At 44.2% G+C, this 25,931-nt stretch overlaps 1 protein-coding gene and 1 long non-coding RNA gene across 2 annotated transcripts in view; one reads left to right on the forward strand and one right to left on the reverse strand.

Moving 5' to 3' along the window:
• Window positions 1-407: 407 nt before the first annotated feature.
• On the forward strand, window positions 408-1,225 carry LOC139584748 (uncharacterized). The gene is made up of 3 exons (XR_011676820.1): window positions 408-532; window positions 819-890; window positions 1,108-1,225. It is a non-coding gene; the product is annotated as an uncharacterized lncRNA (long non-coding RNA).
• A 5,768-nt stretch (window positions 1,226-6,993) lies between these two features.
• LOC139584749 (partitioning defective 6 homolog alpha-like) overlaps window positions 6,994-25,931 on the reverse strand; it is a 49,765-nt gene continuing 30,827 nt past the window's right edge. Inside the window, exon 3 of the mRNA XM_071416930.1 lies at window positions 6,994-8,399. Coding sequence (XP_071273031.1) covers window positions 7,492-8,399 — 908 coding nt within the window. The 3' untranslated portion in view covers window positions 6,994-7,491. The remainder of the gene's footprint in view (window positions 8,400-25,931) is intronic.

The following is a 25,931-nucleotide window of genomic DNA, read 5'->3' on the forward strand; positions in this document are numbered from 1 at the left end:
GTAAGTCAATACATTTTGAAAATGTAAAAAGAACTATGTATAATTAGCTAACTAGCTAACGTTACAGTACAGGCTAACTCAAATGAGCTGCTAAATGAGGTAACTTAGCTAGCTAGCCAACTTGACATACTGTATAGATAGATAGCTAAGTTAATGAAATATCACCAGCTACCTAACTAAATATTAGCTAGCTATCTTGATGTATTTATCACGGTAAAAAACAAACTCCAAATGCATTTGTAGGTAGCTAGCTAACAGCCATGGAGGAGGGTGAAAGGATAACATCAACATTAGTAGTTCCAACTTTCAAAGGCTACTCTGGATAGGGTAGGTACTAGTAACATAATAATAATAACTAGTAACATAGATAATAGTAACATAATATTCAGTGCAGTGTAATTTGAGTATAATGAAGTCTGTTTCTTGCGAGGTTTTCTGTCCTCGGATAAAGAAGGCTATGAAAGCCTGTCTACAGATGAAGAGGTCCCAATGAAGAGCAGTGGTTCTCAGTCCTGGTCCTAGGGACTCAAAGGTGTGCACATTTTTGTTTTTGCCTTAGCACTGCACAGCTGATTCAAATGGTCAACTCATCAAGCTTCAAGTGGTATTTATGTATTCATTTGTGACACTATATTGTTTGTCCTCGTGTGTCCGTTCATGTTTTTCAGCATAAAGTACTCTGCAGCCACTTAGTGTAGACACCAGATGAGGCCAGACACACAGATTCATGTTGAACACTCTTTAACTACCTTATTTTCTCAATAACAGTCTCTCTCCTTCACTTCATCCCTCTCTCCCCTTCTCCCTAAATCCTTTAGGTTATATCAGCTGTGTCGGTGAACCCCTCCCGCATCTGAACTGGCTACACAGAGGGCACAGCATGACCATAGGTGAGAGGTCACTTGGTCAGGTCAACAGGAAGTATTATTAAAGAGATGCTTTACATTGAAATACAGATAGAGAAGCAGTAGTCCCAGAGTTAATGATCCAAGATCAGTTTTGCATTTCACCTCCTGATAATTATGATGACTGAGTGCTAGAATATTTTTTTTAAACACAAGGCTTAAACATGCTTATTCTCTCTCTCCATTGGTCTCTCGTCTGCAGGTATGTTTTGATGTGAGAGGACGCCAACCCCCAGTCCCGTCATCGCCACCTCACCCGCTCTTAAGATAACCTTCGGGCCGACTGGGAGCCGAAGGCTGGTTAGGAGACACCACTAGAGACACTATTATGTAATTGTGATGAACTGAGAGAATATTAGGGTAGCACTGTGATTCATGAATCATATGCTGCCTTCCCTGCTCCTATGTTCTTACCTCTTTCCCTTTCTTTTACACCTCTCTCGCCACCTCTTTCTTCCTCTGTTTTTATAATGCACAACAGATGAGCATTGAAGTAAAGATATATTCATAATATTTATAATGCATGTATTTATAACACTTGGATAATGAACTTCCAATAAAGCATTTCACATTCTCTACTGGTTGAAATTAAGTCTCTCATTTGATGAAATACTACACCTATCCTGTGTTTATCAGATCAATGCAGATTAAGGAAATTAGATATCGAAATGAACTGGTTTTAGAGTATTTACATGATGCATAGGATGTGTAGTGTACTGTTTTTTAAATTATATTTCTGTATATATGAATTACAAATCAGCCTTTCACTAGTTAAGTCATGTTTCTAGTCTATTGCATAGTTACAATGTGTAACCATTGATGTCCGAGGACCAAGATTGGTAAACACTGTTGAAGTGTATAATTGTAATACATACATGCAGACACAGCATCATTCAAAGACTGGTATTTGATACTCCTGGTATTGGATATGACTGAAAAATAATCTCAGACATTCATACCTGAACTGCACCATTATTTGCCTAGGTAGAGTACATGATCAGTGAATATATTAAATGTACATGCTACAATGTAGGGAATCACATGCATGGTAATAACTACATGTATATACGACTTGCATCCTTGGCACAAAGTTATATTATCTACTCAACCAATAAGCTTCATTGTCATTCAGATGACTGTTTTGAAGTTGATACAACTGGCTATGATTGCCGAGGTTCATAGCTAAATTCTGAACTAATATGTATAACAAACGTTTTAGGGTCAATACACAGATCGGCTACATAGCTAACTACACATCCATTGGCATACAGGTATTTTTATCCTCCACTGCACAATAAGCAATAGTTAGCTTGCTACGTTATTTCATCTATCTGCATTGCATGGAAAATATAAGCAAGGCAAGCTTACAAAATTGTACATTCAATTTGCAGTAAATGCTTTTGCTAGCTAGATTCTTTACATCCACTGTTTCACAAGACGACAGCCTGATTTGCTGGTTGTTTCAAGAGTCCCTAAAACAGCATTACAATTTCATACTCATGTCACAACACCCATAAAGCTAGCCAGCTAACTTTAGTTGGCTAATGTTAGCTCGTCAGTTAGCTTGCTAAATCGCGATTTTCGTAAATTAACTTTATGATAAAAAATATGTATAATCCTTTGTCTCGACATTAACATATTCCTGTCAACTGTTCATTTTTTTCATGATTCGTTATGACGTTATAATCACTTACATTTGCTTCCATCCTAGTATTTTTGTCAGCCATCTTTGCTGAAGAAAGTCTCCAGCCTTGGGTCGCATAGCATCAAATTCGTCATGGGAACCACTCGATATTATTGGTCATCGCCCAGCGGTCGCCGCTGGTGATTTGCATAAAATTGGGAAAAGTTTATTTTTCACCGCCTCCCACGCCACCTTCCCACCACCCGAAGGTCCCCCGCCCTCTCCGCTTTCCTTCCATTGAAATGAATGGGAAGCGGTGCTTCACCACATGCCATCTTGTGCTAGTGTACATGGGTCGTTAATGTGTTGTGAAATCTTTGTATAATTCTCTTAATTTTTCTGGACCCCAGAAAGAGTAGCTGCTGCCTTGGCAGCTAATGGAGATCCATAATAAATATTAATACAAAATACAAATACAGTTGTGTCAAGTTGGCTGGATGTCCTTTGGGTGGTGGACCATGGGAAACTGGTCCACCACCCAAAGGGAAACTGGGGAACACATGGGAAACTGTTGAGTGTGAAAACCCCAGCAACGCAGTTCTTGACACACTCAAACTGGTGCACCTGGCACCTATTACCATATACTGTTCAAAGGCACTTAAATCTTTTGTCATGCCCATTCACCCTCTGAATGGCACACATATACGATCCAGGTGTCAATTGTATGAAGGCTTAAGAATCCTTCTTTAACCTGTCTCCTCTCCTTCATCTACGAATTAAAGTGTATTTAACAGGTGGCATCAATAAGGGATTATAGCTTTCACCAGGTCAGTCCATGTCATGGAAAGTGTATATAAAACACAGGAAAATCATGTTTTTGACTGCACTGGGCCTTTAAAGCATATTGAGAGAGTGAGTGAGAGAGAGAGGTGGGGCAAGGCCAAGGGTAAAGGATTCAGAGTGAATTAGGCCTATGCGACCACAAAAAAACATCTGAGTATTGTATTTTTTTTATTAATATTTTATTATAATATGTAATTTCACAAACAGCATATGACATTCACAGTATTGTACACCCTGACCCATCAGATTCATATAAACACTTTGTTCCTCTGTTTGGTTCCCGGTACTCAAAGAAATAGAAATGTCCTCTCCAGGATTCTCATATACAAATAAAAGTACAAGAATAAGAAAAATACTCTCCATATTTTACACATTTATAAAATGTTCTTTTCCAACAAAATCTCCCAGTGAATCAAAAAAAATCCCTTGTTTATATAATTTTTCATTTGTATCTATACATATACAATTACATACATGAAAATATTATTCGGTACAGTACGTGGTAGCTTTTCTGTTATAGATGAGTGCAGATTTCTGTAAGTAGATTAAAAGACCATACTGTATCTGTGAAGGTGATTCTCTTGTATTTTCTACAAGGATGTCCAAGGACTATGTACTTGTGTTTCTTGGTTTATAAAGAGAACAAGCTTTAAAAATGCATCTTATGATGGCCTCTTTCAATAGATAATTGCCCCTCCCCTCTTATCAAAGAGAACATCTTCATTCTCAGGTTAATTAATGTAGTGACCCATACAACTGCAGCTCAGTGCCAGTGACCCATACAACTGCAGCTCTAGTAAAACAATAACGACCAGGCCATAGGAGGTCTTCATGCTCTGCTGGTTTTGTTGTGTCTTATTGGTCAATTCAATAATCTAAGTCAACATTAAGATGGGGAGTTAATAAACTTGTGTTATTCCAGTGATATTCCAGTTGGTTCCAGATTGAGTGCTGACCTACAGCTACATCATGACGACGCCAGGTCAGCGGAGTCAATCACCACCTTCCGGAGACACCTGAAACCCCACCTCTTTAAGGAATACCTAGGATAGGATAAAGTAATCCTTCTAACCCCCCCCCCCTTAAAAGAGTTAGATGCACTATTGTAAAGTGGTTGTTCCACTGGATATCATAAGGTGAATGCACCAATTTGTAAGTCGCTCTGGATAAGAGCGTCTGCTAAATGACTTAAATGTAAATGTAAATGTAATGTCCATGTAAAACACAATATTGTCCTTCTGGTGTGGTAGGTCATCTGATGCTCCTGCTGTCTCTGTGATTCACTCCAGACATAAAGACACAGCCAGAAACAGACACAGCCCATCAACTAGCCTGGAGGTCGTGGGCATTGCTAACTGTGAGGGCCGTCAGAGTTTTCCTTCAGTCCAGTACTAACAGAGGGTCAGGGGGCCCTTGTGTTCAGGAGTAGTGAGGGTCAGAACCAACAACCATAAGCTTGGAGTTTTTTTTTAACCCCCTTTTTCTCCCAATTTCAATTACGATCTTGTCTCATCGCTGCAACTCACTTGGGAGAGGCGAAAGTCGAGTCATGCGTCCTCCGAAACATGACCTCCTTAACACCCGCCCGCTTAACCCGGAAGCCAGCTGCAGGAAACACCGTTCAACTGACGATCGAAATCAGCCTGCAGGCACCCGGCCTGCCACAAGGAGTCGCTAGAGCGCGATGAGCCAAGTACAGCCCCCCCGCCAAACCCTCCCCTAACCCGGGCGACGCTGGGCCAATTGTGCACCGCCCTATGGGACTCCTGGTCATGGCAGGTTGTGACACAGACTGGGATCGAACCCAGGTCTGTAGTGATGCCTCAAGCACTGCGAAGCAGTGCCTTAGACTGCTGCACCACTCGGGAGGCCAAGCTTGTAGATTTTAGACCGTCTGCCTCACAGCTCTCACTGCAAGATGATACCCAAAGCCTCAAAAGTAAGAGGAACTCTCTCCTCCTTCCCTCTCCATGCTCCTCTGGTTTAGATATCAAGAAGGGAGTTAATTGTATGAACAAGGTCCCAATGTGCAGAGCTCTAGGCTTTTCAAACATGAAAGGAATTTCCTTATTTTACACAAAAACACGGCAGTCACAAGTGGGCCTGTAGACAGCTGGGTCTATAAGAGGCCGTGACCTTCTGGAGCAACAGCACTCCATGTTATTTCTGTTGTGTTCCCCTTCTGTCAAATTTTCAGGGGAGAGAAACCTTGTCCTGAAGGAAAATGGAATTGGTTTCTCTAAAAGCAAGATAGCAAGTCTGTCAGGGAAATTCTCCAGGATCTAATGTTTCATGCTGGGACCTCTGTAACTCCAAGCAACCCCTGACTTCACTGAAGCAGATACTATGAGAGAGGAATACAAAGCCAAATCACCTGACTATGTTTAAGATTAGGCAAGTGTTTGGTGGCTGTAAAGTAAATAAAAGACGGTGGTATTCTCTTGAAGATGGTTCTGGGACAGATTCAATTGTTAGATATACTGCTATAATGCATCCCCATTCCCCACGTCAGTGTGTAAACGTTGTCACTATCTGAAAGTCAAATAAATATGATTTTACCTCTACATCGGGAGAAAGAGGACCATATTTCCCTCCTATTTCCTATACTAACACCATGATGATTAACAGCCCCATTACATATTTTCCTAGAAAAGAGTATGATATGCCATAACTTTGTGTATTGAATTGTAGTAGGGATGTTCAGATGGGACCCATGGATCAAAGCACACATTGTAAAAGCCTCACTTGACTTTGTTGTGTTGTGTGTACAGTAATACCATGACATTCCTCCTGGGGATGAGCAGAGGAAGACCGGTATGTTTCGAGATGTGCTGTATGTGAATCCAATTCACAATGACTTCTAATCAGAGGAATAAAAGCTAAGACTGTCTATTATATTGAGAAGATATTTGAGTGAGCACTAACAATGGAAATACATGTCCTCAAAGATGGGAGGCGAGATCAGGTGGGACCATTCTAGCCAATAAGCGGGCAGACGCGTGTGAACAACAGACCATAGAGATAGATAGAGGACTCTTCTTTGTATTTGTGCCACCATAGGCTATTTAAAGTAGTACATTTTCTTCATTGGCTTATTGCCTCTAACTCAAAAAAATCCCAACCCAATTGACTACTTTAAAATGGTGGAAGCCCTCAATGGCAATGTCCATGGTAAAAGGGGTTATATCCATGAAGAGTCCTCTATCTATCTCTATGACAACAGGCACTTCTCTGATATAAAGTCGTTTTTGGGTAAGTTGCCGAAAAGCTACGTGCGTCCACATATATCAGTGCATTCGTAACAACCTAACCATTACGAAATTTCTATTCGATAAAATAAGCCTCACCTAGCAAATTAGCAATTGTATTTTTTGATGACCAAATTCAACCCTCTCATGCACCTTCATACAAAAATTCCTCACTTTGTGGGCTTATTTTCGTGGACAGATTTTGTAAAACCTCCCGCGTCGCCTATTCCTCTCTGATAAAAGCTATTGTCAGCTAAGCAGGCGAACAACCAGCAGCACAGCACAATCAGCAATGATTGTCACAGTCACAGAAGAGAACACACTGTTTGGACATGCTGAGGAAGTATTGCAGAATGCAGGAAGAGCAAGAGAAAAGGGCTATGTTTGTTAATGTCCCACACAGACAGACAGACATAACATTTCACATTCTGTCTGCTTCTCCTGCCAATCTTTACCTTTGCACTGACACCCAACGGCACTGTTTAGAATTGAAGTGAGAGGTGGTCTTGTTTGAAAGTAAAATATAAGTGATAAAAATAAGGCGAGTTGTGCGGAAAGCCGTAAGGCACTTCCATTATGGTGGTGGTGACAGCGATCATCATGTGTTTTGTAGTAAGTAGGCATCAGGATTCACACTACACTGACCACTGAGTTCATTACATGATGACTGCTGGTTCCACAGTGTTTAGTTGCATGGAATACACATCAGATACTTTTAAGGTAAAGCCATCATCATTGCCTTTATCATTGTTGTGAGTTGTTTTCTGTTATGAGGTAACAATTAAAATTGTTGTTTTATGTTCAGATAACGTTCATATGTTGATTTTCTCCAATTGTGCATGTTTAGTCTTCTGTTATTAATGTCCGGGTTTTACAGTGTGATGATGTTCCCATCCTCTCTCATGCTCTCCTGGCTGCTGCTGGTCTTGGTGGGGCTGCCGTTGTGTGTAGGGGTGGTCAGGGAGCTCAGGGAGGCCTTGCTGTCTGACAGAGAGCCGCTGCTGGGCTGGGACATGCTCTGGGGGAGGGGCCGTTGCCCCAGTGACGAGGACAATGGAGACTCTCTGTGGCTGCCGTTACCGTTGGACACACAGCGATGGGGCAGGTAAGGTGGCAGGCTGTCAGTCTCAATGATAAGGTCTCCATCTCCGTCCTCGTCGCTGTCGCCCTCCGCCACGCTGTTACTGTTGCTATGGTGACTGACACTCTGAGAGGCAGTGCTGGGGGCTGAGTCATGGGAGAATGCGGAGCCTACGGATCCAGAGGAGCTGTTCCCCCCTGCCGAGACCCTGCTTGCCCGGGGCACCACGTTGTTGCGCTGGTTGGCCGGCTTCACCGTCACGATCAGGTTGTGGCTGTTGGCCACCATCATGTCTGTCACCTGGTCCAGAGACTTGCCAGCCACATCAATGCCGTTGACCTCCAGGATCTCATCGTTGACCCCCAGCAGGCCTGTGCTCTCAGCCAGGCCTCCACGCACCAGCCGTGAGATGAAGACACCAGGCACCTTCTCCACGCCATGAGGTGTGACCCGCATGCTCACCCCGTCCCGAATATAGAAACCCAGGGGCTTGTGGGTACCGTGCTTGTGCAGGCGGACACGCCGGTGTGTCTCGGGCAGGATGTCGACATCGATGATGGAGGAGATCTGGCGGAAGTCCTGGGGAAGGCCAATCATCAGGCCTGGTTTGGTCTTCTGCTGTGCCGGGAGCAACCCTGCCAGGCCTTTTTTCCTCCTCTGCAGGGAGTTGGTGGCAAAGACCACAGGCTCATCCACATCTACAGGACAGAGAGAGGCACAGACAAAAGCCATGTCAGACAAAGCCATAAAATGACAAGGCAGCACCAGGGTCTCAGTTCATTCCAAATATGGACCATCAAATAAATGGTAGTATGCTCTGAGACAGTAAGGGCATTATGTTCAAGATGTCAACAGCTAACCTAGGGGTAAGACATGGGTTCAATCTGGTCAGTTGGAGAGTAAAAAGAAGGGAAACAGCACAGGTTTTAAATCGCCTCTAATCTTTTCTAATGCCAACCGTCTGTCTTTCCGTGTGTAAACCGTCAAACCCTAACTTTAAGATGTGGAGAAAGTTCACCTTTCAACTCTCAAGAAGGAAGTCTCATTTCCCTACTATACAAATACACCTATTGATATAGAATGCAGTGGTCTCACTTTATCCTGCTGTATGTTTCTTTTGGCTTTTCTCTGGGAGATTCGTTAAGATCAAATATTATGTCAACCATAGAGGCCCTGTGAAGTTATATAGTCATTTCTATGATGTCAACAATCTGACCTGAGATTTTCAAAAACAGTTGGTCTCTATTCCACTGTTTTCATAGTTACCACTCCCAATACCTCTTAACCCATTTCTCCTCTCTGTCTCTGTCTGTCCATCCCTCACACACACACACTTTTCCCCCCTTTTTTTTCTCCACCTTTATTTAACCAGGTAGGCTAGTTGAGAACAAGGCTAGTTGAGAACAGTTCAACACATACAACAACACAGAGTTACACATGGAATAAACAAAAACATACAATCAATAATACAGTAGAAAAAGTCTATATACAGCATGTGCAAATAAGGTAGGATAAGGGAGGTAAGGCACTAAAGAGGCCATGGTGGCGAAGTAATTACAATATAGCAATTAAACACTGGAATGGTAGAATGTGCAGAAGATGAATGTGCAAGTAGATACTGGGGTGCAAAGGAACAAGATAAATAAATAAATAAATAAATACAGTATGGGGATGAGGTAGTTGGATGGGTTATTTACAGATGGGCTTTGTACAGGTGCAGTGATCTGTGAGCTGCTCTGACAGCTGGTGCTTAAAGCTAGTGAGGGAGATATGAGTCTCCAGCTTCAGTGATTTTTGCAGTTTGTTCCAGTCATTGGCAGCAGAGAACTGGAAGGAGAGGCGACCAAAGGAAGAATTGGCTTTGGGGCTGACCAGTGAGATATACCTGGTGGGTGCTGCTATGGTGACCAGTGAGCTGAGATAAGGTGGGGCTTTACCTAGCAGAGACTTGTAGATCACCTGGAGCCAGTGGGTTTGGCGACGAGTATGAAGCGAGGGCCAGCCAACGAGAGCGTACAGGTCACAGTGGTGGGTAGTATATGGGGCTTTGGTGACAAAACGGATGGCACTGTGATAGATTGCATCCAATTTGTTGTGTAGAGTGTTGGAGGCTATTTTGTAAATGACATCGCCGAAGTCGAGGATCGGTAGGATGGTCAGTTTTACGAGGGTATGTTTGGCAGCATGAGTGAAGGATGCTTTGTTGCGAAATAGGAAGCCGATTCTAGATTTAATTTTGGATTGGAGATGTTTAATGTGAGTCTGGAAGGAGAGTTTACAGTCTAACCAGACACCTACAGTCGTGGCCAAAAGTTGAGAATGACCCAAATATTAATTTCCACAAAGTTTGCTGCTTCAGTGTCTTTAGATATTTTTGTCAGATGTTACTATGGAATACTGAAGTATAATTACAAGCATTTCATAAGTGTCAAAGGCTTTTATTGACAATTACATGAAGTTGATGCAAAGAGTCAATATTTGCAGTGTTGACCCTTCTTTTTCAAGACCTCCGCAATCCGCCCTGGCATGCTGTCAATTAACTTCTGGGCCACATCCTGACTGATGGCAGCCCATTCTTGCATAATCAGTGCTTGGAGTTTGTCAGAATTTGTGGGTTTTTGTTTGTCCACCCGCCTCTTGAAGATTGACCACAAGTTCTCAAATGGGATTAAGGTCTGGGGAGTTTCCTGGCCATGGACCCAAAATATCGATGTTTTGTTCCCCGAGCCACTTAGTTATCACTTTTGCCTTATGGCAAGGTGCTCCATCATGCTGGAAAATGCATTGTTCGTCACCAAACTGTTCCTGGATGGTTGGGAGAAGTTGCTCTCAGAGGATGTGTTGGTACCATTCTTTATTCATGGCTGTGTTCTTAGGCAAAATTGTGAGTGAGCCCACTCCCTTGGCTGAGAAGCAACCCCACACATGAATGGTCTCAGCATGCTTTACTATTGGCATGGCACAGGACTGATGGTAGCGCTCACCTTGTCTTCTCCGGACAAGCTTTTTTCCGGATGCCCCCAAACAATCGGAAAGGGGATTCATCAGAGAAAATGACTTTACCCCAGTCCTCAGCAGTCCAATCCCTGTACCTTTTGCAGAATATCAGTCTGTCCCTGATATTTTTCCTGGAGAGACGTGGCTTCTTTGCTGCCCTTCTTGACACCAGGCCATTCTCCAAAAAGTTTTCGCCTCATTGTGCATGCAGATGCACTCACACCTGCCTGCTGCCATTCCTGAGCAAGCTCTGTACTGGTGGTGCCCCGATCCCGCAGCTGAATCAACTTTAGGAGACGGTCCTGGCGCTTGCTGGACTTTCTTGGGTGCCCTGAAGCCTTCTTCACAACAATTGAACCGCTCTCCTTGAAGTTCTTGATGATCCGATAAATGGTTGATTTAGGTGCAATCTTACTGGCAGCAATATCCTTGCCTGTGAAGCCCTTTTTGTGCAAAGCAATGATGACGGCACGTGTTTCCTTGCAAGTAACCATGATTGACAGAGGAAGAACAATGATTCCAAGCACCACCCTCCTTTTGAAGCTTCCAGTCTGTTATTCAAACTCAATCAGCATGACAGAGTGATCTCCAGCCTTGTCCTCGTCAACACTCACACCTGTGTTAACGAGAGAATCACTGACATGTCAGCTGGTCCTTTTGAGGCATCTTTTTGGGGGATTCAGTTAATTTGCATGGCAAAGAGGGACTTTGCAATTAGTTGCAATTCATCTGATCACTCTTCATAACATTCTGGAGTATATGCAAATTGCCATCATACAAACAGAGGCAGCCGACTTTGTGAAAATTAATATTTGTGTCATTTTCAAAACTTTTGGCCACGACTGTAGGTATTTGTAGTTGTCCACATATTCTAAGTCAGAACTGTCCAGAGTAGTGATGCTGGACAGGCGGGCAGGTGCGGGCAGCGATCGGTTGAAGAGCATGCATTTAGTTTTACTTCCATTTAAGAGAAGTTGGAGGCCACGGAAGGAGAGTTGTATGGCATTGAAGCTCGTCTGTAGGTTAGTTAACACAGTGTCCAAAGAAGGGCCAGAGATAAACAGAATGGTGTCATCTGCGTAGAGGTGGATCAAAGAATCACCAGCAGCAAGCGCGACATCATTGATGTATACAGAGAAGAGAGTCAGCCCGAGAATTGAACCCTGTGGCACCCCCATAGAGACTGCCAGAGGTCCGGACAACAGAGCTTCCTTGCGCTGATTGAGAGCAGAGATTGCTGGGAACAGGAGAACAGTACTTCAGAACCTGCCCCAGGGGTAGTGGGGTATGTGTAAGGACACAGTGAGGATTTCCATAACTCTCAATCCCTACTGAGGGGTCAGAGGTTGTGAAACAGAATCAGATTGCATACCAGTCAGATGAATCACCGCTTCAGTCCCCACTGTTTACATTAAACAGACAAGACAGCCTAGCTCTATCATCACACCCACCTGACACATTCTCTGGTGTGACAGAAATAAACAAATGTGTTGTTTTTAGTGCTAGCTGGCAGGTAGCAGCACAGGGAGGAACCACTCAGGGCTCTGTTCTAAATGTGAAGCGACACTTGCTGGGGAGGAGAGAATATTTTAAGTTATTTTTAAACTGCGGAGAAGGATGTGCTGTGTGATCCTGTTTCTCAGAAAGACACGGAGGAGAGGTCTGGATGTGGTTATGTGGAGCACTGCCTGCTGAGAGGGTGAAACATAGAAAGTCATCAACACCTTAGAGGCCATGGCAAAAAAAAGAGAGCTTTTTCCACACCCTGTTTGGTTAGAGCTTTGGGAGATCACTGTATGACTAATGTGTATCATGGAGGATGCAGTGGATATGATCCTAACATTCAACACTGGTAAAAGCACACTTAGCTAGTGGCTAGTAATTGCCAATAGGTTTTATGGATGACAACAAACAGATTTGACCAAAGCCACAGGCTGTTGTATGAAGGGATGGATCAAATTGAGATCTCATGTATATCCAGGCTCAACTAGAGGGCATGAGACATAACAAGTGGGTGACAGTCTGGCCAGACTAGCTGTGAACCCTGACCTCAACACTATAAAGTGAAAACAATCTTCTGGTCACAAGAAGAAAAGCTCTTCCAACGTGGAGAATAGACAGAAAACCCAGTATATTCACTGTATATACCGTATATATGCCAATACTATAAACATTTGCCAGTTATGGAAAGTGTACAGTTTACATTTATCTGTATGTTTGTCTTAATAACATACAGTTGAAGTCAGAAGTTAACATACACCTTAGCCTTAACCTTAACATTTAAACTCAGTTTTTCACAATTCCTGACATTTAATCCTAGTACAAATTCCCTGTCTTAGGTCAGTTAGGATCGGCACTTTATTTTAAGAATGTGAAATGTCAGAATAATAGTAGAGAGAATGATTTATTTCAGCTTTTATTTCTTTCATCACATTCCCAGTGGGTCAGAAGTTTACATACAATCAATTAGTATTTGGTAGCATTGCCTTTCAATTGTTTAACTTGGGTCAAACGTTTCAGGTAGCCTTCCACAAGCTTCCCACAATAAGTTGGGTGAATTTTGGCCCAGTTCTCTTGACAGAGCTGCTGTAACTGGGTCAGGTTTTTAGGCCTCCTTGCTCGCACACGCTTTTTCAGTTCTGCCAACACATTTTCTATAGGATTGAGGTCAGGGCTTTGTGATGGCCACGCCAATACCTTGACTTTGTTGTCCTCAAGCCATTTTGCCACAACTTTGGAAGTATGCTTGGGGTCATTGTGCATTTGGAAGACTCATTTGCGACCAAGCTTTAACTTTCTGAATGATGTCTTGAGATGTTGCTTCAATATATCCACATAATTTTCCTCCCTCATGATGCCATCTATTTTGTGAAGTGCACCCGTCCCTCTTGCAGCAAAGCACCCCCACAACATGATGCTGCCACCCCTGTGATTCACGGTTGGGATGGTGTTCTTCGGCTTGCAAGCTTCCCCCTTTTTCCTCCAAGCATAACAATGGTCATTATGGCCAAACAGTTCTATTTTTTTCATCAGACCAGAGGACATTTCTCCAAAAAGTACGATCTTTGTCCCCATGTGCAGTTGCAAACCGTAGTCTGGCTTTTTAATGGCGGTTTTGGAGCAGTGGCTTCTTCCTTGCTGGGCAGCCTTTCAGGTTATGTCAATATGGGACAAGTTTTACTGTGGATATAGATACTTTTGTACCTGTTTCCTCCAGCATCTTCACACGGTCCTTTGCTGTTGTTCTGGGATTGATTTACACTTTTCGCACCAAAGTACGTTCACCTCTAGGAGACAGAACGTGTCTCCTTCCTGAGTGGTAGGACGGCTGCGTGGTCCCATGGTGTTTATACATGCGTACTATTGTTTGTACAGATGAACGTGGTTCCTTCAGGTGTTTGGAAATTGCTCCCAAGGATGAACCAGACTTGTGGAGGTCTACAATTTTTTTCTGAGGTCTTGGCTGATTTCTTTTGATTTTCCCATGATGTCAAGCAAAGAGGCACTGAGTTTGGATGTAGGCCTTGAAATACATCCACAGGTACACCTCCAATTGACTCAAATTATGTCAATCAGCCTATCAGAAGCTTCTAAAGCCATGACATCATTTTCTGGAATTTTCCAAGCTGTTTAAAGGCACAGTCAACTTAGTGTATGTAAACTTCTGACCCACTGGAATTGTGATACAGTGAATTATAAGTGAAATAATCTGTCTGTAAACAATTGTTGGAAAAATTACCTGTGTCATGCACAAAGTAGATGTCCTAACCGACTTGCCAAAACTATAGTTTGTTAACAAGAAATTTGTGGAGTGGTTGAAAAACGAGTTTTAATGACTCCAACCTAAGTGTATGTAAACTTCCGACTTCAACTGTACATGTTTGTGTGCCTGGGTGGGTTTAACTCAAGTGGTTGTTTGTGTAGTTCTGTTTGTGTAGTTCTGCTTGTGAGTGTTCCACAGTCCTCACAGAGCTGTAGGCAGCCCTGCCTCCCTCCCTGTCCACCTTCATTAGTTGTATTGTCTGGACCCCCACAGAGAGCAGAGCAGCCTCTGTTATTAAACCCACTCATAGGCTGGAGGAGGCGGGCTGGAGGGTGAGCCAGACCGGAGAGCACGTGGGGGGCTGGGTCAGGAGGAAGGAAGGGATGGGGCCCAGGGTTACAGACCAGGAGGGTTGGGTCTGCTCAATGATCTATAGTAGGTGTCAATAAAAACAATTTTTAAAGAGCCTGCAGTACAGGGAGCACTGCAATACCTTCTGAATGATGCTTCCTCTGCACTGTGCACAATATCCCCACAGAGAGAATGCCAGAGTTCATTACAATGGTCTGTAAATGAGTCTTGACATAACAGCTAACTCACACAGACATGCAGGTTAACATAGATTGAGGGGAAGACCACAGCTACTGTCTATAGAGGAAAGGGGGAAATGCCTGCTACTAGAAATAACCCATCTGGAGTAAAATGTCTCTAACATCCAATTTCCCCTTTTTCTAAATTTCAATATCTACTTCTCTTTCCCGCTCTCTCCTTCTCTCCCTGGTGTCTGTGTGGTTGTATCGGTACACAGTGTAAGCATTGCCAGCCCTGGGGTCTGTGTGGTTGTATCGGTACACAGTGTAAGCATTGCCAGCCCTGGGGTCTGTGTGGTTGTATCGTTACACAGTGTAAGCATTGCCAGCCCAGGGGTCTGTGTGGTTGTATCGGCACACAGCGTTAGCATTGCCAGCCCAGGGGTCTGTGTGGTTGTATCGGTACACAGTGTAAGCATTACCAGCCCTGGTGTCTGTGTGGTTGTATCGGTACACAGTGTAAGCATTGCCAGCCCTGGGGTCTGTGTGGTTGTATCGGTACACAGTGTAAGCATTGCCAGCCCTGGGGTCTGTGTGGTTGTATCGGTACACAGTGTAAGCATTGCCAGCCCAGGGGTCTGTGTGGTTGTATCGGCACACAGCGTTAGCATTGCCAGCCCTGGGGTCTGTGTGGTTGTATCGGTACACAGTGTAAGCATTACCAGCCCTGGTGTCTGTGTGGTTGTATCGGTACACAGTGTAAGCATTACCAGCCCTGGTGTCTGTGTGGTTGTATCGGTACACAGTGTAAGCATTGCCAGCCCTGGGGTCTGTGTGGTTGTATCGGTACACAGTGTAAGCATTGCCAGCCCTGGTGTCTGTGTGGTTGTATCGGTACACAGTGTAAGCATTGCCAGCCCTGGTGTCTGTGTGGTTGTATCGGTACACAGTGTAAGCATTGCCAGCCCAGGGATCTGTTGGTTGTATCGGTACACAGTGTAAGCATTGCCAGCCCAGGGGTCGGTGTGGTTGTATCGGCACACAGCGTTAGCATTGCCAGCCCAGGGGTCTGTGTGGTTGTATCGGTACACAGTGTAAGCATTACCAGCCCTGGTGTCTGTGTGGTTGTATCGGTACACAGTGTAAGCATTGCCAGCCCTGGGGTCTGTGTGGTTGTATCGGTACACAGTGTAAGCATTGCCAGCCCTGGGGTCTGTGTGGTTGTATCGGTACACAGTGTAAGCATTGCCAGCCCAGGGGTCTGTGTGGTTGTATCGGCACACAGCGTTAGCATTGCCAGCCCTGGGGTCTGTGTGGTTGTATCGGTACACAGTGTAAGCATTACCAGCCCTGGTGTCTGTGTGGTTGTATCGGTACACAGTGTAAGCATTACCAGCCCTGGTGTCTGTGTGGTTGTATCGGTACACAGTGTAAGCATTGCCAGCCCTGGGGTCTGTGTGGTTGTATCGGTACACAGTGTAAGCATTGCCAGCCCTGGTGTCTGTGTGGTTGTATCGGTACACAGTGTAAGCATTGCCAGCCCTGGTGTCTGTGTGGTTGTATCGGTACACAGTGTAAGCATTGCCAGCCCAGGGATCTGTTGGTTGTATCGGTACACAGTGTAAGCATTGCCAGCCCAGGGGTCGGTGTGGTTGTATCGGTACACAGTGTAAGCATTGCCAGCCCAGGGGTCTGTGTGGTTGTATCGGTACACAGTGTAAGCATTGCCAGCCCAGGGGTCTGTGTGGTTGTATCGGTACACAGTGTAAGCATTGCCAGCCCAGGGGTCTGTGTGGTTGTATCGGTACACAGTGTAAGCATTGCCAGCCCAGGGGTCTGTGTGGTTGTATCGGTACACAGTGTAAGCATTGCCAGCCCAGGGGTCTGTGTGGTTGTATCGGTACACAGTGTAAGCATTGCCAGCCCAGGGGTCTGTGTGGTTGTATCGGTACACAGTGTAAGCATTGCCAGCCCAGGGGTCTGTGTGGTTGTATCGGTACACAGTGTAAGCATTGCCAGCCCAGGGGTCTGTGTGATCTATGAGTTCTTCTACTGGGCTGAGCTGTATTATTGACCAACTGGGCTATAATGTGGTTTAATGGTGAGTGAGATCAGAGGCTAATGTGCAGAGTGGCTAGCTACAGAGATACTGTCTCCCTTGTGTAAATGTCTAAGTGTGTGTGTGCCTGCATTAGTGCCGATGTAAGGAGGAACCATTGAAACCATCCCTTCACCAGGTCCTGTACCATCTATACTCCCACTTATCTTACAAAGGAAAGAACAAACACACATTAAAAAATGTACACATTTCTAGGTATACCTGTATGCAGAGCCTGTATTATACACAGACAGCTTGGAAAATCTTTGCCCTGTGGTGAGGGGTTGTGGGAGTCTCCAACACATTCCAGAACAAACTGCTCTGATCTCCTAGCAACGTATTCCCCCTGTACTTCCCTCACTATATCAAATGAATCAACTACCCTCCTCTCTAGATCATGTGATCTCTGTAGGCTACTTCATGAATCACCTGACTCATGTTATACACTGCATTACGTTACTGCAGCACAGGAGAGAGTAAATACCTGTTAACCTCTACTGCCTCAGAAACCCGGATCCGGGAGCACCCCCCACCCCCCACACACTGATTAGCATAGCTAGCATAGCTTCACAAGTAAATAGTAGCATCTAAATATCATTAAATCACAAGTCCAAGACACCAGATGAAAGATACAGATCTTGTGAATAAAGCCACCATTTCAGATTTTTAAAATGTTTTACAGGGAAGACAAAATATGTAAATCTATTAGCTAAACACGTTAGCAAAATACACCACTATTCTAACTCCATCAGTTTCTTACTCCTTCAGGTGCTATCACCAATTCGGCTCAACTAAGATATTGATAGCCACTAACCAAGGAAAAACCTCTTCAGATGACAGTCTGATAACATATTCATGGTATAGGATAGTTTTTGTTAGAAAAAAGTGCATATTTCAGGTAGAAATCACAGTTTACAATTGCACCGACCATCACAAATCGACTAGAATTACTAGATAGAGCAACGTGTATGACAAATTTACTCATCATAAAACATTTCATAAAAATAGACAAAGCATAGCAATGGAAAGACCCAGTTCTTGTGATTTCAGACCATATTTCAGATTTTCTAAGCGTTTTTCAGCGAAAACACAATAAATCGATAAGTTAGCATACCACATGTGCAAACGTTACCAGAGCATCGATTCCAGCCAAAGAGCGCTATAACGTAATCACCGCCAAAATATATTAATTTTTTCACTAACCTTCTCAGAATTCTTCCGATGACACTCCTGTAACATCATTTTACAACATACATATACAGTTTGTTCGAAAAGGTGCATATTTAGCCATACAAAACCGTGGTTATACAATGGAAATAGTCACAACTCAAGCCTCAAAATGAGGAACGTCAGCTTTCAGAGTGATCTAGTTTAATCGAAAGCTAATCATATACTTGACTAAAAAATACAGGGTTGACAGGAATCGAAAGACAAATTAGTTCTTAATGCAACCGCTGATTTACATTTTTAAAATTATCCTTACTTTTCAATACAGGGTTCGCCAAGTGAAGCTATACCAAACAAAATGGCGAAATATGCGTTTAAAATATTTCGACAGAACAACGATTTATCATATTAAATATTGCTTACTTTGAGCTGTTCTTCCATCAGATTCTTGGGCAATGTATCCTTTCTATGTTATAAACGTCTTTTGGTCGATAGATGTCCTCTGTCCTTCGAAATATCCACTAACGATCGAACGGGACCCCAAAACGTGTCCAAAGTTTCAGAGTGCACAACAAAGAAATTCCTCAAAATCGCACTAAACGGATATAAATTGCTATAAAACGGTTCAAATTAACTACATTATGATGTTTTTAACAACTATAACGACTGAAAACATGACCGGAGAAATATAACTAGTTAAACAACGATTTGGAATGAGGCAGGTCCGATGGCCATCTTGCTTGTGGCGCGCGGAGAAGAGAGAGAGGTCATCCCACGTTTTGTGGTTTTATATGGGCTGGGATTGTGCAATAGACTCCATTCAAAACGTGATGACGTACAGACACCCAGAGGAAGACGTAGGCAGTGTCGGTTTCTTCATAGCATTCACTGTCGCCTTAAAAACAGACTCCAGATCAGGGGTAAAAATTTCTGAAATCTGACCCCTGTCATGAAACGTGCTGTAGATATTGTTCTGTACCACTCAGAGACAAAATTCCAACTTCTATAGAAACTAGAAAGTGTTTTCTATCCAATAATAACAATAATATGCATATTGTACGATCAAGAATTTAGCACGAGGCAGTTTAATTTGGAGACCCAAATATGCTAATGCGGAACAGCACCCCCTATAGTCCCAATTAATAACCAGCGTCAGGAGGCCAATTCACTTCTGAATAACCGCTGACATCTTACATATCCTTGAGCATGTTGAGTTTAATACAATCATTATTTGCAACAAAGCTGGTATTATTATAAATGTGAGATTGCTGCATGTGAAAATCAAGACAAGGCAGTCACTAGATTGAACCACTGAGAAGGGCTGAGGTGGGTGGGTTCAGTAGCACTGGGTCTTAGGGGAGGACACTGCAGTGAAGCCAGCAGTGGAGAGATGGGCTTATAGTATTCATGACTCTACCACAATTGGAAATAACTATAATACCGCTAGTCGTCTGCAGCCTTCAGGCATAGACACTGCTGATCCTCTCAGACCTTTTAGACATCTCAAACCTCTCCCACTGGATCCTATAGAAATGCTGCTTTACCGCACTTCCCCAAGAGCCTCTCTGACTCTCACACACAGAGGACAAGGAGCAGAGGGGTTGAGAGAGTGGGAGTGTGAGAGAGAGAGACACAGAGACACAGAGAGACCCATCAATTTGCATCCTGCCCTTGTCTAGCCTATAGTGACAGATCCCTCTGTGCTGCCATCCATGCTAACCTGGGAGGGTGTCCCCAGAGAATTCACTGTGTCCCTGTCCTCAGGACCTGGGGGAGGGGGTTGGTCTCCCAAGGAAAGCTACACAGAGAGGTGTGTATTAAGTATCTATGGGTATGGAGTCAACATCTGTCTCTCTGCTCAGCCATAAGCAGGTTATGCTGTCTCTTTCAAATAAAATAGGGTGAAAAGGGCATTTGAACTGGTTTAGTTTGCCTCCATTTTGATACAATGCCTTCTTGTCTATACTTCAGACAGACATGCTATTGCAGAATATGATCGCTTATTGACAGTGGAGTTACACCTCCGTACTGTGTTATTGCAGTGGAACAGCTTATTGGTTGTGAGTTTGCACTTCATAATGCTGTGTTATTGCAGAGTGGAACAGTTTATTGACTAGCTATACATCACAATGACAGGTTATTACAGAATAACAGATCTCACTGACTGACTGACTGGCTGGCTGCAGGTGTTGTAAGGCTACTGAAATCTAGTCGCTTATTTATGACCATATATACAAATACTAAAAATCTCATGCATTTTTCTGCAGCACCGTTAGCCTTTTTTCTATTGTTTAGGACCAGTTGGCACTACTCTGTATTGAGTCAGAACCCACCACAGCTGGGATAAGTAGTGTTGAGTTTAGCACTATTTAGCTGTCTGGTTTCCTTTGAGGAAACAGCTAGCTGATTTCACGCTCTAATCACAGACAGCAATGGTCCAATGACTTAGTAACTGTTCCGTCACATCACATAAATCTGACTGGGCGAGTCCTGCCTTCGGGGCAAACATAGGCACTACTACTCCCTCTTGCCCTGACACCAGCCACGCTGGTGGGTTGTTTCTTCCTCACCCTCATTGTTCTTGTCTCCTTCATTCTAGATTATGAAAACGATCATCACCATGAACACGGGTCCCACTCTGAGCTCATTGTCCTACCCTGGCTGTCATGCTGGCCCAGGCATGCTTTCACATGAATCATTCCAGAGTGAGCAGGCCAGGCAGTGGAATGGAAGGCATGGCCTGGCAGAACCAGCAAGCCCCCGTCCTCCAGGGTAGGGGGTTTGAGTGATGGACACCTGATGCTGCCAGCAGGAAGCAGATCAGAGTACTGTGGAGGCATCTCTTTGGCACCACATCTCCTGGATCCCCTTACAACGTCTGGCCACTGTCCGCATTGCAGCGCTGCTCCAAGAATAAACTATTCCTGTAGCAACATTCCAACAGCTGAGCTCTGTTGTTCATCAATGTTCAGATAGGAACATCTTTAAAAATGTTCTCCAAATAAAGATCATATATAGGATCCAGGAGTTATATTAATCCTGTGATCTAACTAGGAAAAACTCTAGTACTTTAGAGTTTTTTTCCTGGTCAGGGCCTGTATCCACAAAGCATCTCAGAAAAGTTCCTAGGAATCCTGTTCAAACCTGTTTTAAAGTGGCAATCAGCAGTTGAAAAAAATGATAGTGTCCTCCCTGTCCAAGTTTCAGTAAAAAGCTGAGGGATGGGGCTGGAGATGTACAACCACTCTCAAATTCATAGGCAGAGCTATGGATGCAAGGACTGACCATCCATGATATCAACATTATAGTTCCAACCATGTTTTGAGGCTATATTGTGTTTCAGAGATATTTACAAGTTGTGTTTTTCAAGTATTAATGGGTACATTCTAAAAATGGATGTAGCAACTCCAGATTGCCTCTTTAAGACCAAAGAAACCTCCCAGCTCAGAGTAGGTTTTAGGATGATCTTAAGATAGTGCTCAGACAAACTCTGAGCCAGGAGGAAAATCAACTCAGAAAAGTTTATCTCAGCTGGTAATCACGACAGTTTGAGGTACTGCAAAGGAAAGATAGTGATAACGCTCATTGACATTGTTTTAATGAAACGTGAAATGTATAGCACACTTCTACAAACCATGGTGATTGTGACTGTACATCAATGGTAAAACATTTGATATAATTTCTGACTGACACAATCACTTTGCCTACTCTTAATTCTTGCCTAATTTGTTGGCGTGCCTAATATATCTTTTTTGGACCAATTCTGATATTTTAAATAATGTGATAGGCATATGAATCATATATTATATAAATGAATACAGGCAACACAGTATCAACACACAAAACACTTCTATTCTGATTGAAAGACACTGGATGACAACATAGTTTGTTAGTGGAGCAGCAGATCAGATCAGCAATCACGTGCTGCACGGGAGGCCGGATCAACAGTAGACCACGTACCTGTGTGTGTATGTGTGTACTGATCAGTGGGACGTAACTAATGGGGCTTGTCTTGGATTACCCTTTAAAATTGAGGGCAGCTCTTATCCCATCCCAGGATTATTACTGGGGCACAGACACAAGGGGGACCCACTCCATACACCACAAACACTGGGACCTGGTCTAGCCGCTCTCTATATAAACCCCTCTGCTCTATATCCTCCCCACCCTGACAGGACTAACCCTGATCACACTAAGAACCTCTGGAAACTGGAGGATGGAGAATTATAGCTTTCACAATACAGTCTCAAACACGGCATCATTAATATAGATGATCCTCTCCCCCCTGTGTTTGGGAACAGGTAAAGGGATGTTTACAGTTGAAACTTCTCATTAGTTCCATGTTCCTTTGTCATTTTGGCAGCATTCTATTCTTGTCTTCTGTACCACCTGCTGCTGCCTATTCCCTTACAGTCTGCTGTTTCATGTGTATGTGACAGTGTAAACACTGAGCTGGATCATAAGACAGTATGATGTCACCATCAATATGAGCTGAGTCATCCTCGTGGTAGGCGTACTGTAGTGTACATACGTACACATTCCATTCAGAATCCAGAAATGGACTGTAGACAGCTGCCAATACCAGCAAGCATTCTTAAAACCCTCAAACAATGCCCACACCTTCTCTCTGACCTCAGCAGGCAGCACGCTCAGACTCACAACTGTCCCTTCAAAGGCCCTCTCCTCCTCTAGCCTCTGTTTCTATTTGTGGGTGGTTTTTACACATCCATACTGCTAGTCTCTGGAAAGAAACACATCTGAAAAGGACTGTCCTGCTATATATGTGATGCTCAGTAAACCACTGGCGCTTAGATTGAAGGTAGGATCACAAACCACTGAAATAAGACCAAAAACAGTCAGGCCGTATGTGGAAGGAATTTCATCTTGTAAATCTGAGTGGGAAACTGGAAATTGAAAACTCTACTTTACTCTTTTACACGACAAAGTGGTTTACAGTTGCTCGATTGTTAATGTTAAAATCAACTTGGTAACTGCACCTCTATATCAACTAGTCAATATTGCCCAGGCAACCGGTCAACAGCCCATGGTCATACTGCCCTGTATTCACACCACTGACAACCTATTGACCCTCAGTGGCATTGGGCATCTACCCACCTACCACGCCAACCTGTGGTTGGTAACATCCTGTTTCCACGCCTCCAGTGTACCCGCTGCATGCCAGTACATTCCTGCCAGTGCCTCCACTCCTTCCCCAGCCTCTAGAGACACAAAAATGTAACAAACAAGCAACGCACCAGGCTGGCTGTTTCACAGAAACAAGAAATCACAGCAGCTCTCAGAAATCTCAGAGGCTGAAATACATGGAGAATGACTTGGCTAGAGAAGGCATTCAGAGGCTGCCCTAAGTAACAGTGGGTGATCTTCTGATCTGATATGGCATGCAAAACCCTGCCCAGGCACATAACAGAGAACCCTGCCCAGGCACATAACAGAGAACCCTGCCCAGGCACATAACAGAGAACCCTGCCCAGGCACATAACAGATAACCCTGCCCAGGCACATAACAGATAACCCTGCCCAGGTACATAACGGAGAACCCTGCCCAGGTACATTACAGAGAACCCTGCCCAGGCACATTACAGAGAACCCTGCCCAGGTACATTACAGATAACCCTGCCCAGGTACATTACAGATAACCCTGCCCAGGTACATTACAGATAACCCTGCCCAGGTACATTACAGATAACCCTGCCCAGGTACATTACAGATAACCCTGCCCAGGTACATTACAGATAACCCTGCCCAGGCCCATTACAGATAACCCTGCCCAGGCACATTACAGAGAACCCTGCCCAGGTACATTACAGAGAACACTGCCCAGGTACATTACAGAGAACCCTGCCCAGGTACATTACAGAGAACCCTGCCCAGGTACATTACAGATAACCCTGCCCAGGTACATTACAGAGAACACTGCCCAGGTACATTACAGAGAACCCTGCCCAGGTACATTACAGAGAACCCTGCCCTGGTACATTACAGAGAACCCTGCCCAGGTACATTACAGAGAACCCTGCCCAGGTACATTACAGAGAACCCTGCCCAGGTACATTACAGAGAACCCTGCCCAGGTACATTACAGAGAACCCTGCCCAGGTACATTACAGAGAACCCTGCCCAGGTACATTACAGAGAACCCTGCCCAGGTACATTACAGAGAACCCTGCCCAGGTACATTACAGAGAACCCTGCCCAGGTACACACTCTGCCTACTTTCCTCATTCCCTTCTCTCTCGCTCCTCTCCTCTGCTTTCCTGATAGTACCTTCTATCTTTCAATCTCCAAACCTCGGAATATTTGATTTCACTCCATCTGTAACGACAGTGGAGATGCTATCATGCAATTAAGTGTGCAAAGAGCAAAGAGACAGCAGGATTGGGGGAATGTCTCCTACAGCCACATCATAAATACATTCGCTCTCTGTCTTCCTCCCAGTCCTATACATAACTCAAATGCATTCTCAGGCACACACACACACACACACAGAGTGTCTCCTCGGGGTACTGAGCAGCTGATGCAGCCTCAGTTGTGCGTGTGCTGGATGAACATAAGGGAATCTCTCCTACTCTGCTAAAAACAGCAGCACAGCCAATGGGCTTTACACCAGCATGCCGACCCACAGTAACACCTCTGATAGACTACCTAAAGCACTCCTGCATGACTACATTGGAGCACGGTTTGAATGTGCAAATTGTTTTGAACTTAGTTGTAGTGTGTGGTTGTGTTTGTGCAGGTAAGGGAGACGGGAGGTTGACTTTCAATGTTAGCTAGAGGAGATCTTCCTGGATGTGTCTTCAGGGCCCTCTCTGGAGAGAGTGAGTAGGGAGAGGGGAAATGAGGGAAGAAAGGGTTCTCTTCTCCCTGCTCACTCTCTCCAGAGAGGGCCCTGAAGACACATCCAGCAAGATCTCCTCTAGCTAACATTGAAACCTTTTCTTCCCTCTTTTCCCTTCTCCCTCTTTGTATCTCTATCCCCCCTTTTCCTGCGTCCTCTCAGTCGATGTGAATTAGCCGAATAAACCCCAGCTTGTAAAGCAGTCTGCTGAAATAAATCTTCAAGGAAGTAGATTTAGCAACCACAAAATATATATTCTTTTCACTAATCCATGCTTCTCGGACTGCCAGCTATTGCCCAGCTAATTCCATAGACCTTTGCTACTGGCTTCTTATGACTGTACAAGGAGATTGAGGACAGACATGGTAGCTAGCTAGTTGAGAATGGCAATGGCAAGGATGGGCTAGTGGACTCACTGGGCTGACAGACACCATAGGTGTTTTGTGCTGGGATTCTGGGTGAGGATGGAGGTGAGCGCTGAATCTCATCTGCTGTAGAATCCCATTAGCCAGCCTCTCAATGGCCACTCTGTGAGATGAGCTCATGCTAAAAGCCCCATCAATCTCATCAGTGTTTCAGTGGACCAGCACTCTGTGATATTAATGTCCCACAGAGGGAGAGTGGAGGAGGGAGGATCTGGTCAGAGGCTTTAAATGGCTCCGACAGCACAATGTGTCCATCATGACAGTAATGTGTCAATGGACCAAAGCTCTGTCATGTAGCAGCCTCTGGGGGGAGGTTAGATAAGAGTCAGTCTCTGGACAGCAGCTTATTGGACCTTCAATAGCCAGACTGGCCAGTTGTGTTGGTCAGAGCGAT

The sequence above is a fragment of the Salvelinus alpinus genome, chromosome 9 (assembly GCF_045679555.1).
Source record: "Salvelinus alpinus chromosome 9, SLU_Salpinus.1, whole genome shotgun sequence".
NCBI lineage: Eukaryota > Metazoa > Chordata > Actinopteri > Salmoniformes > Salmonidae > Salvelinus > Salvelinus alpinus.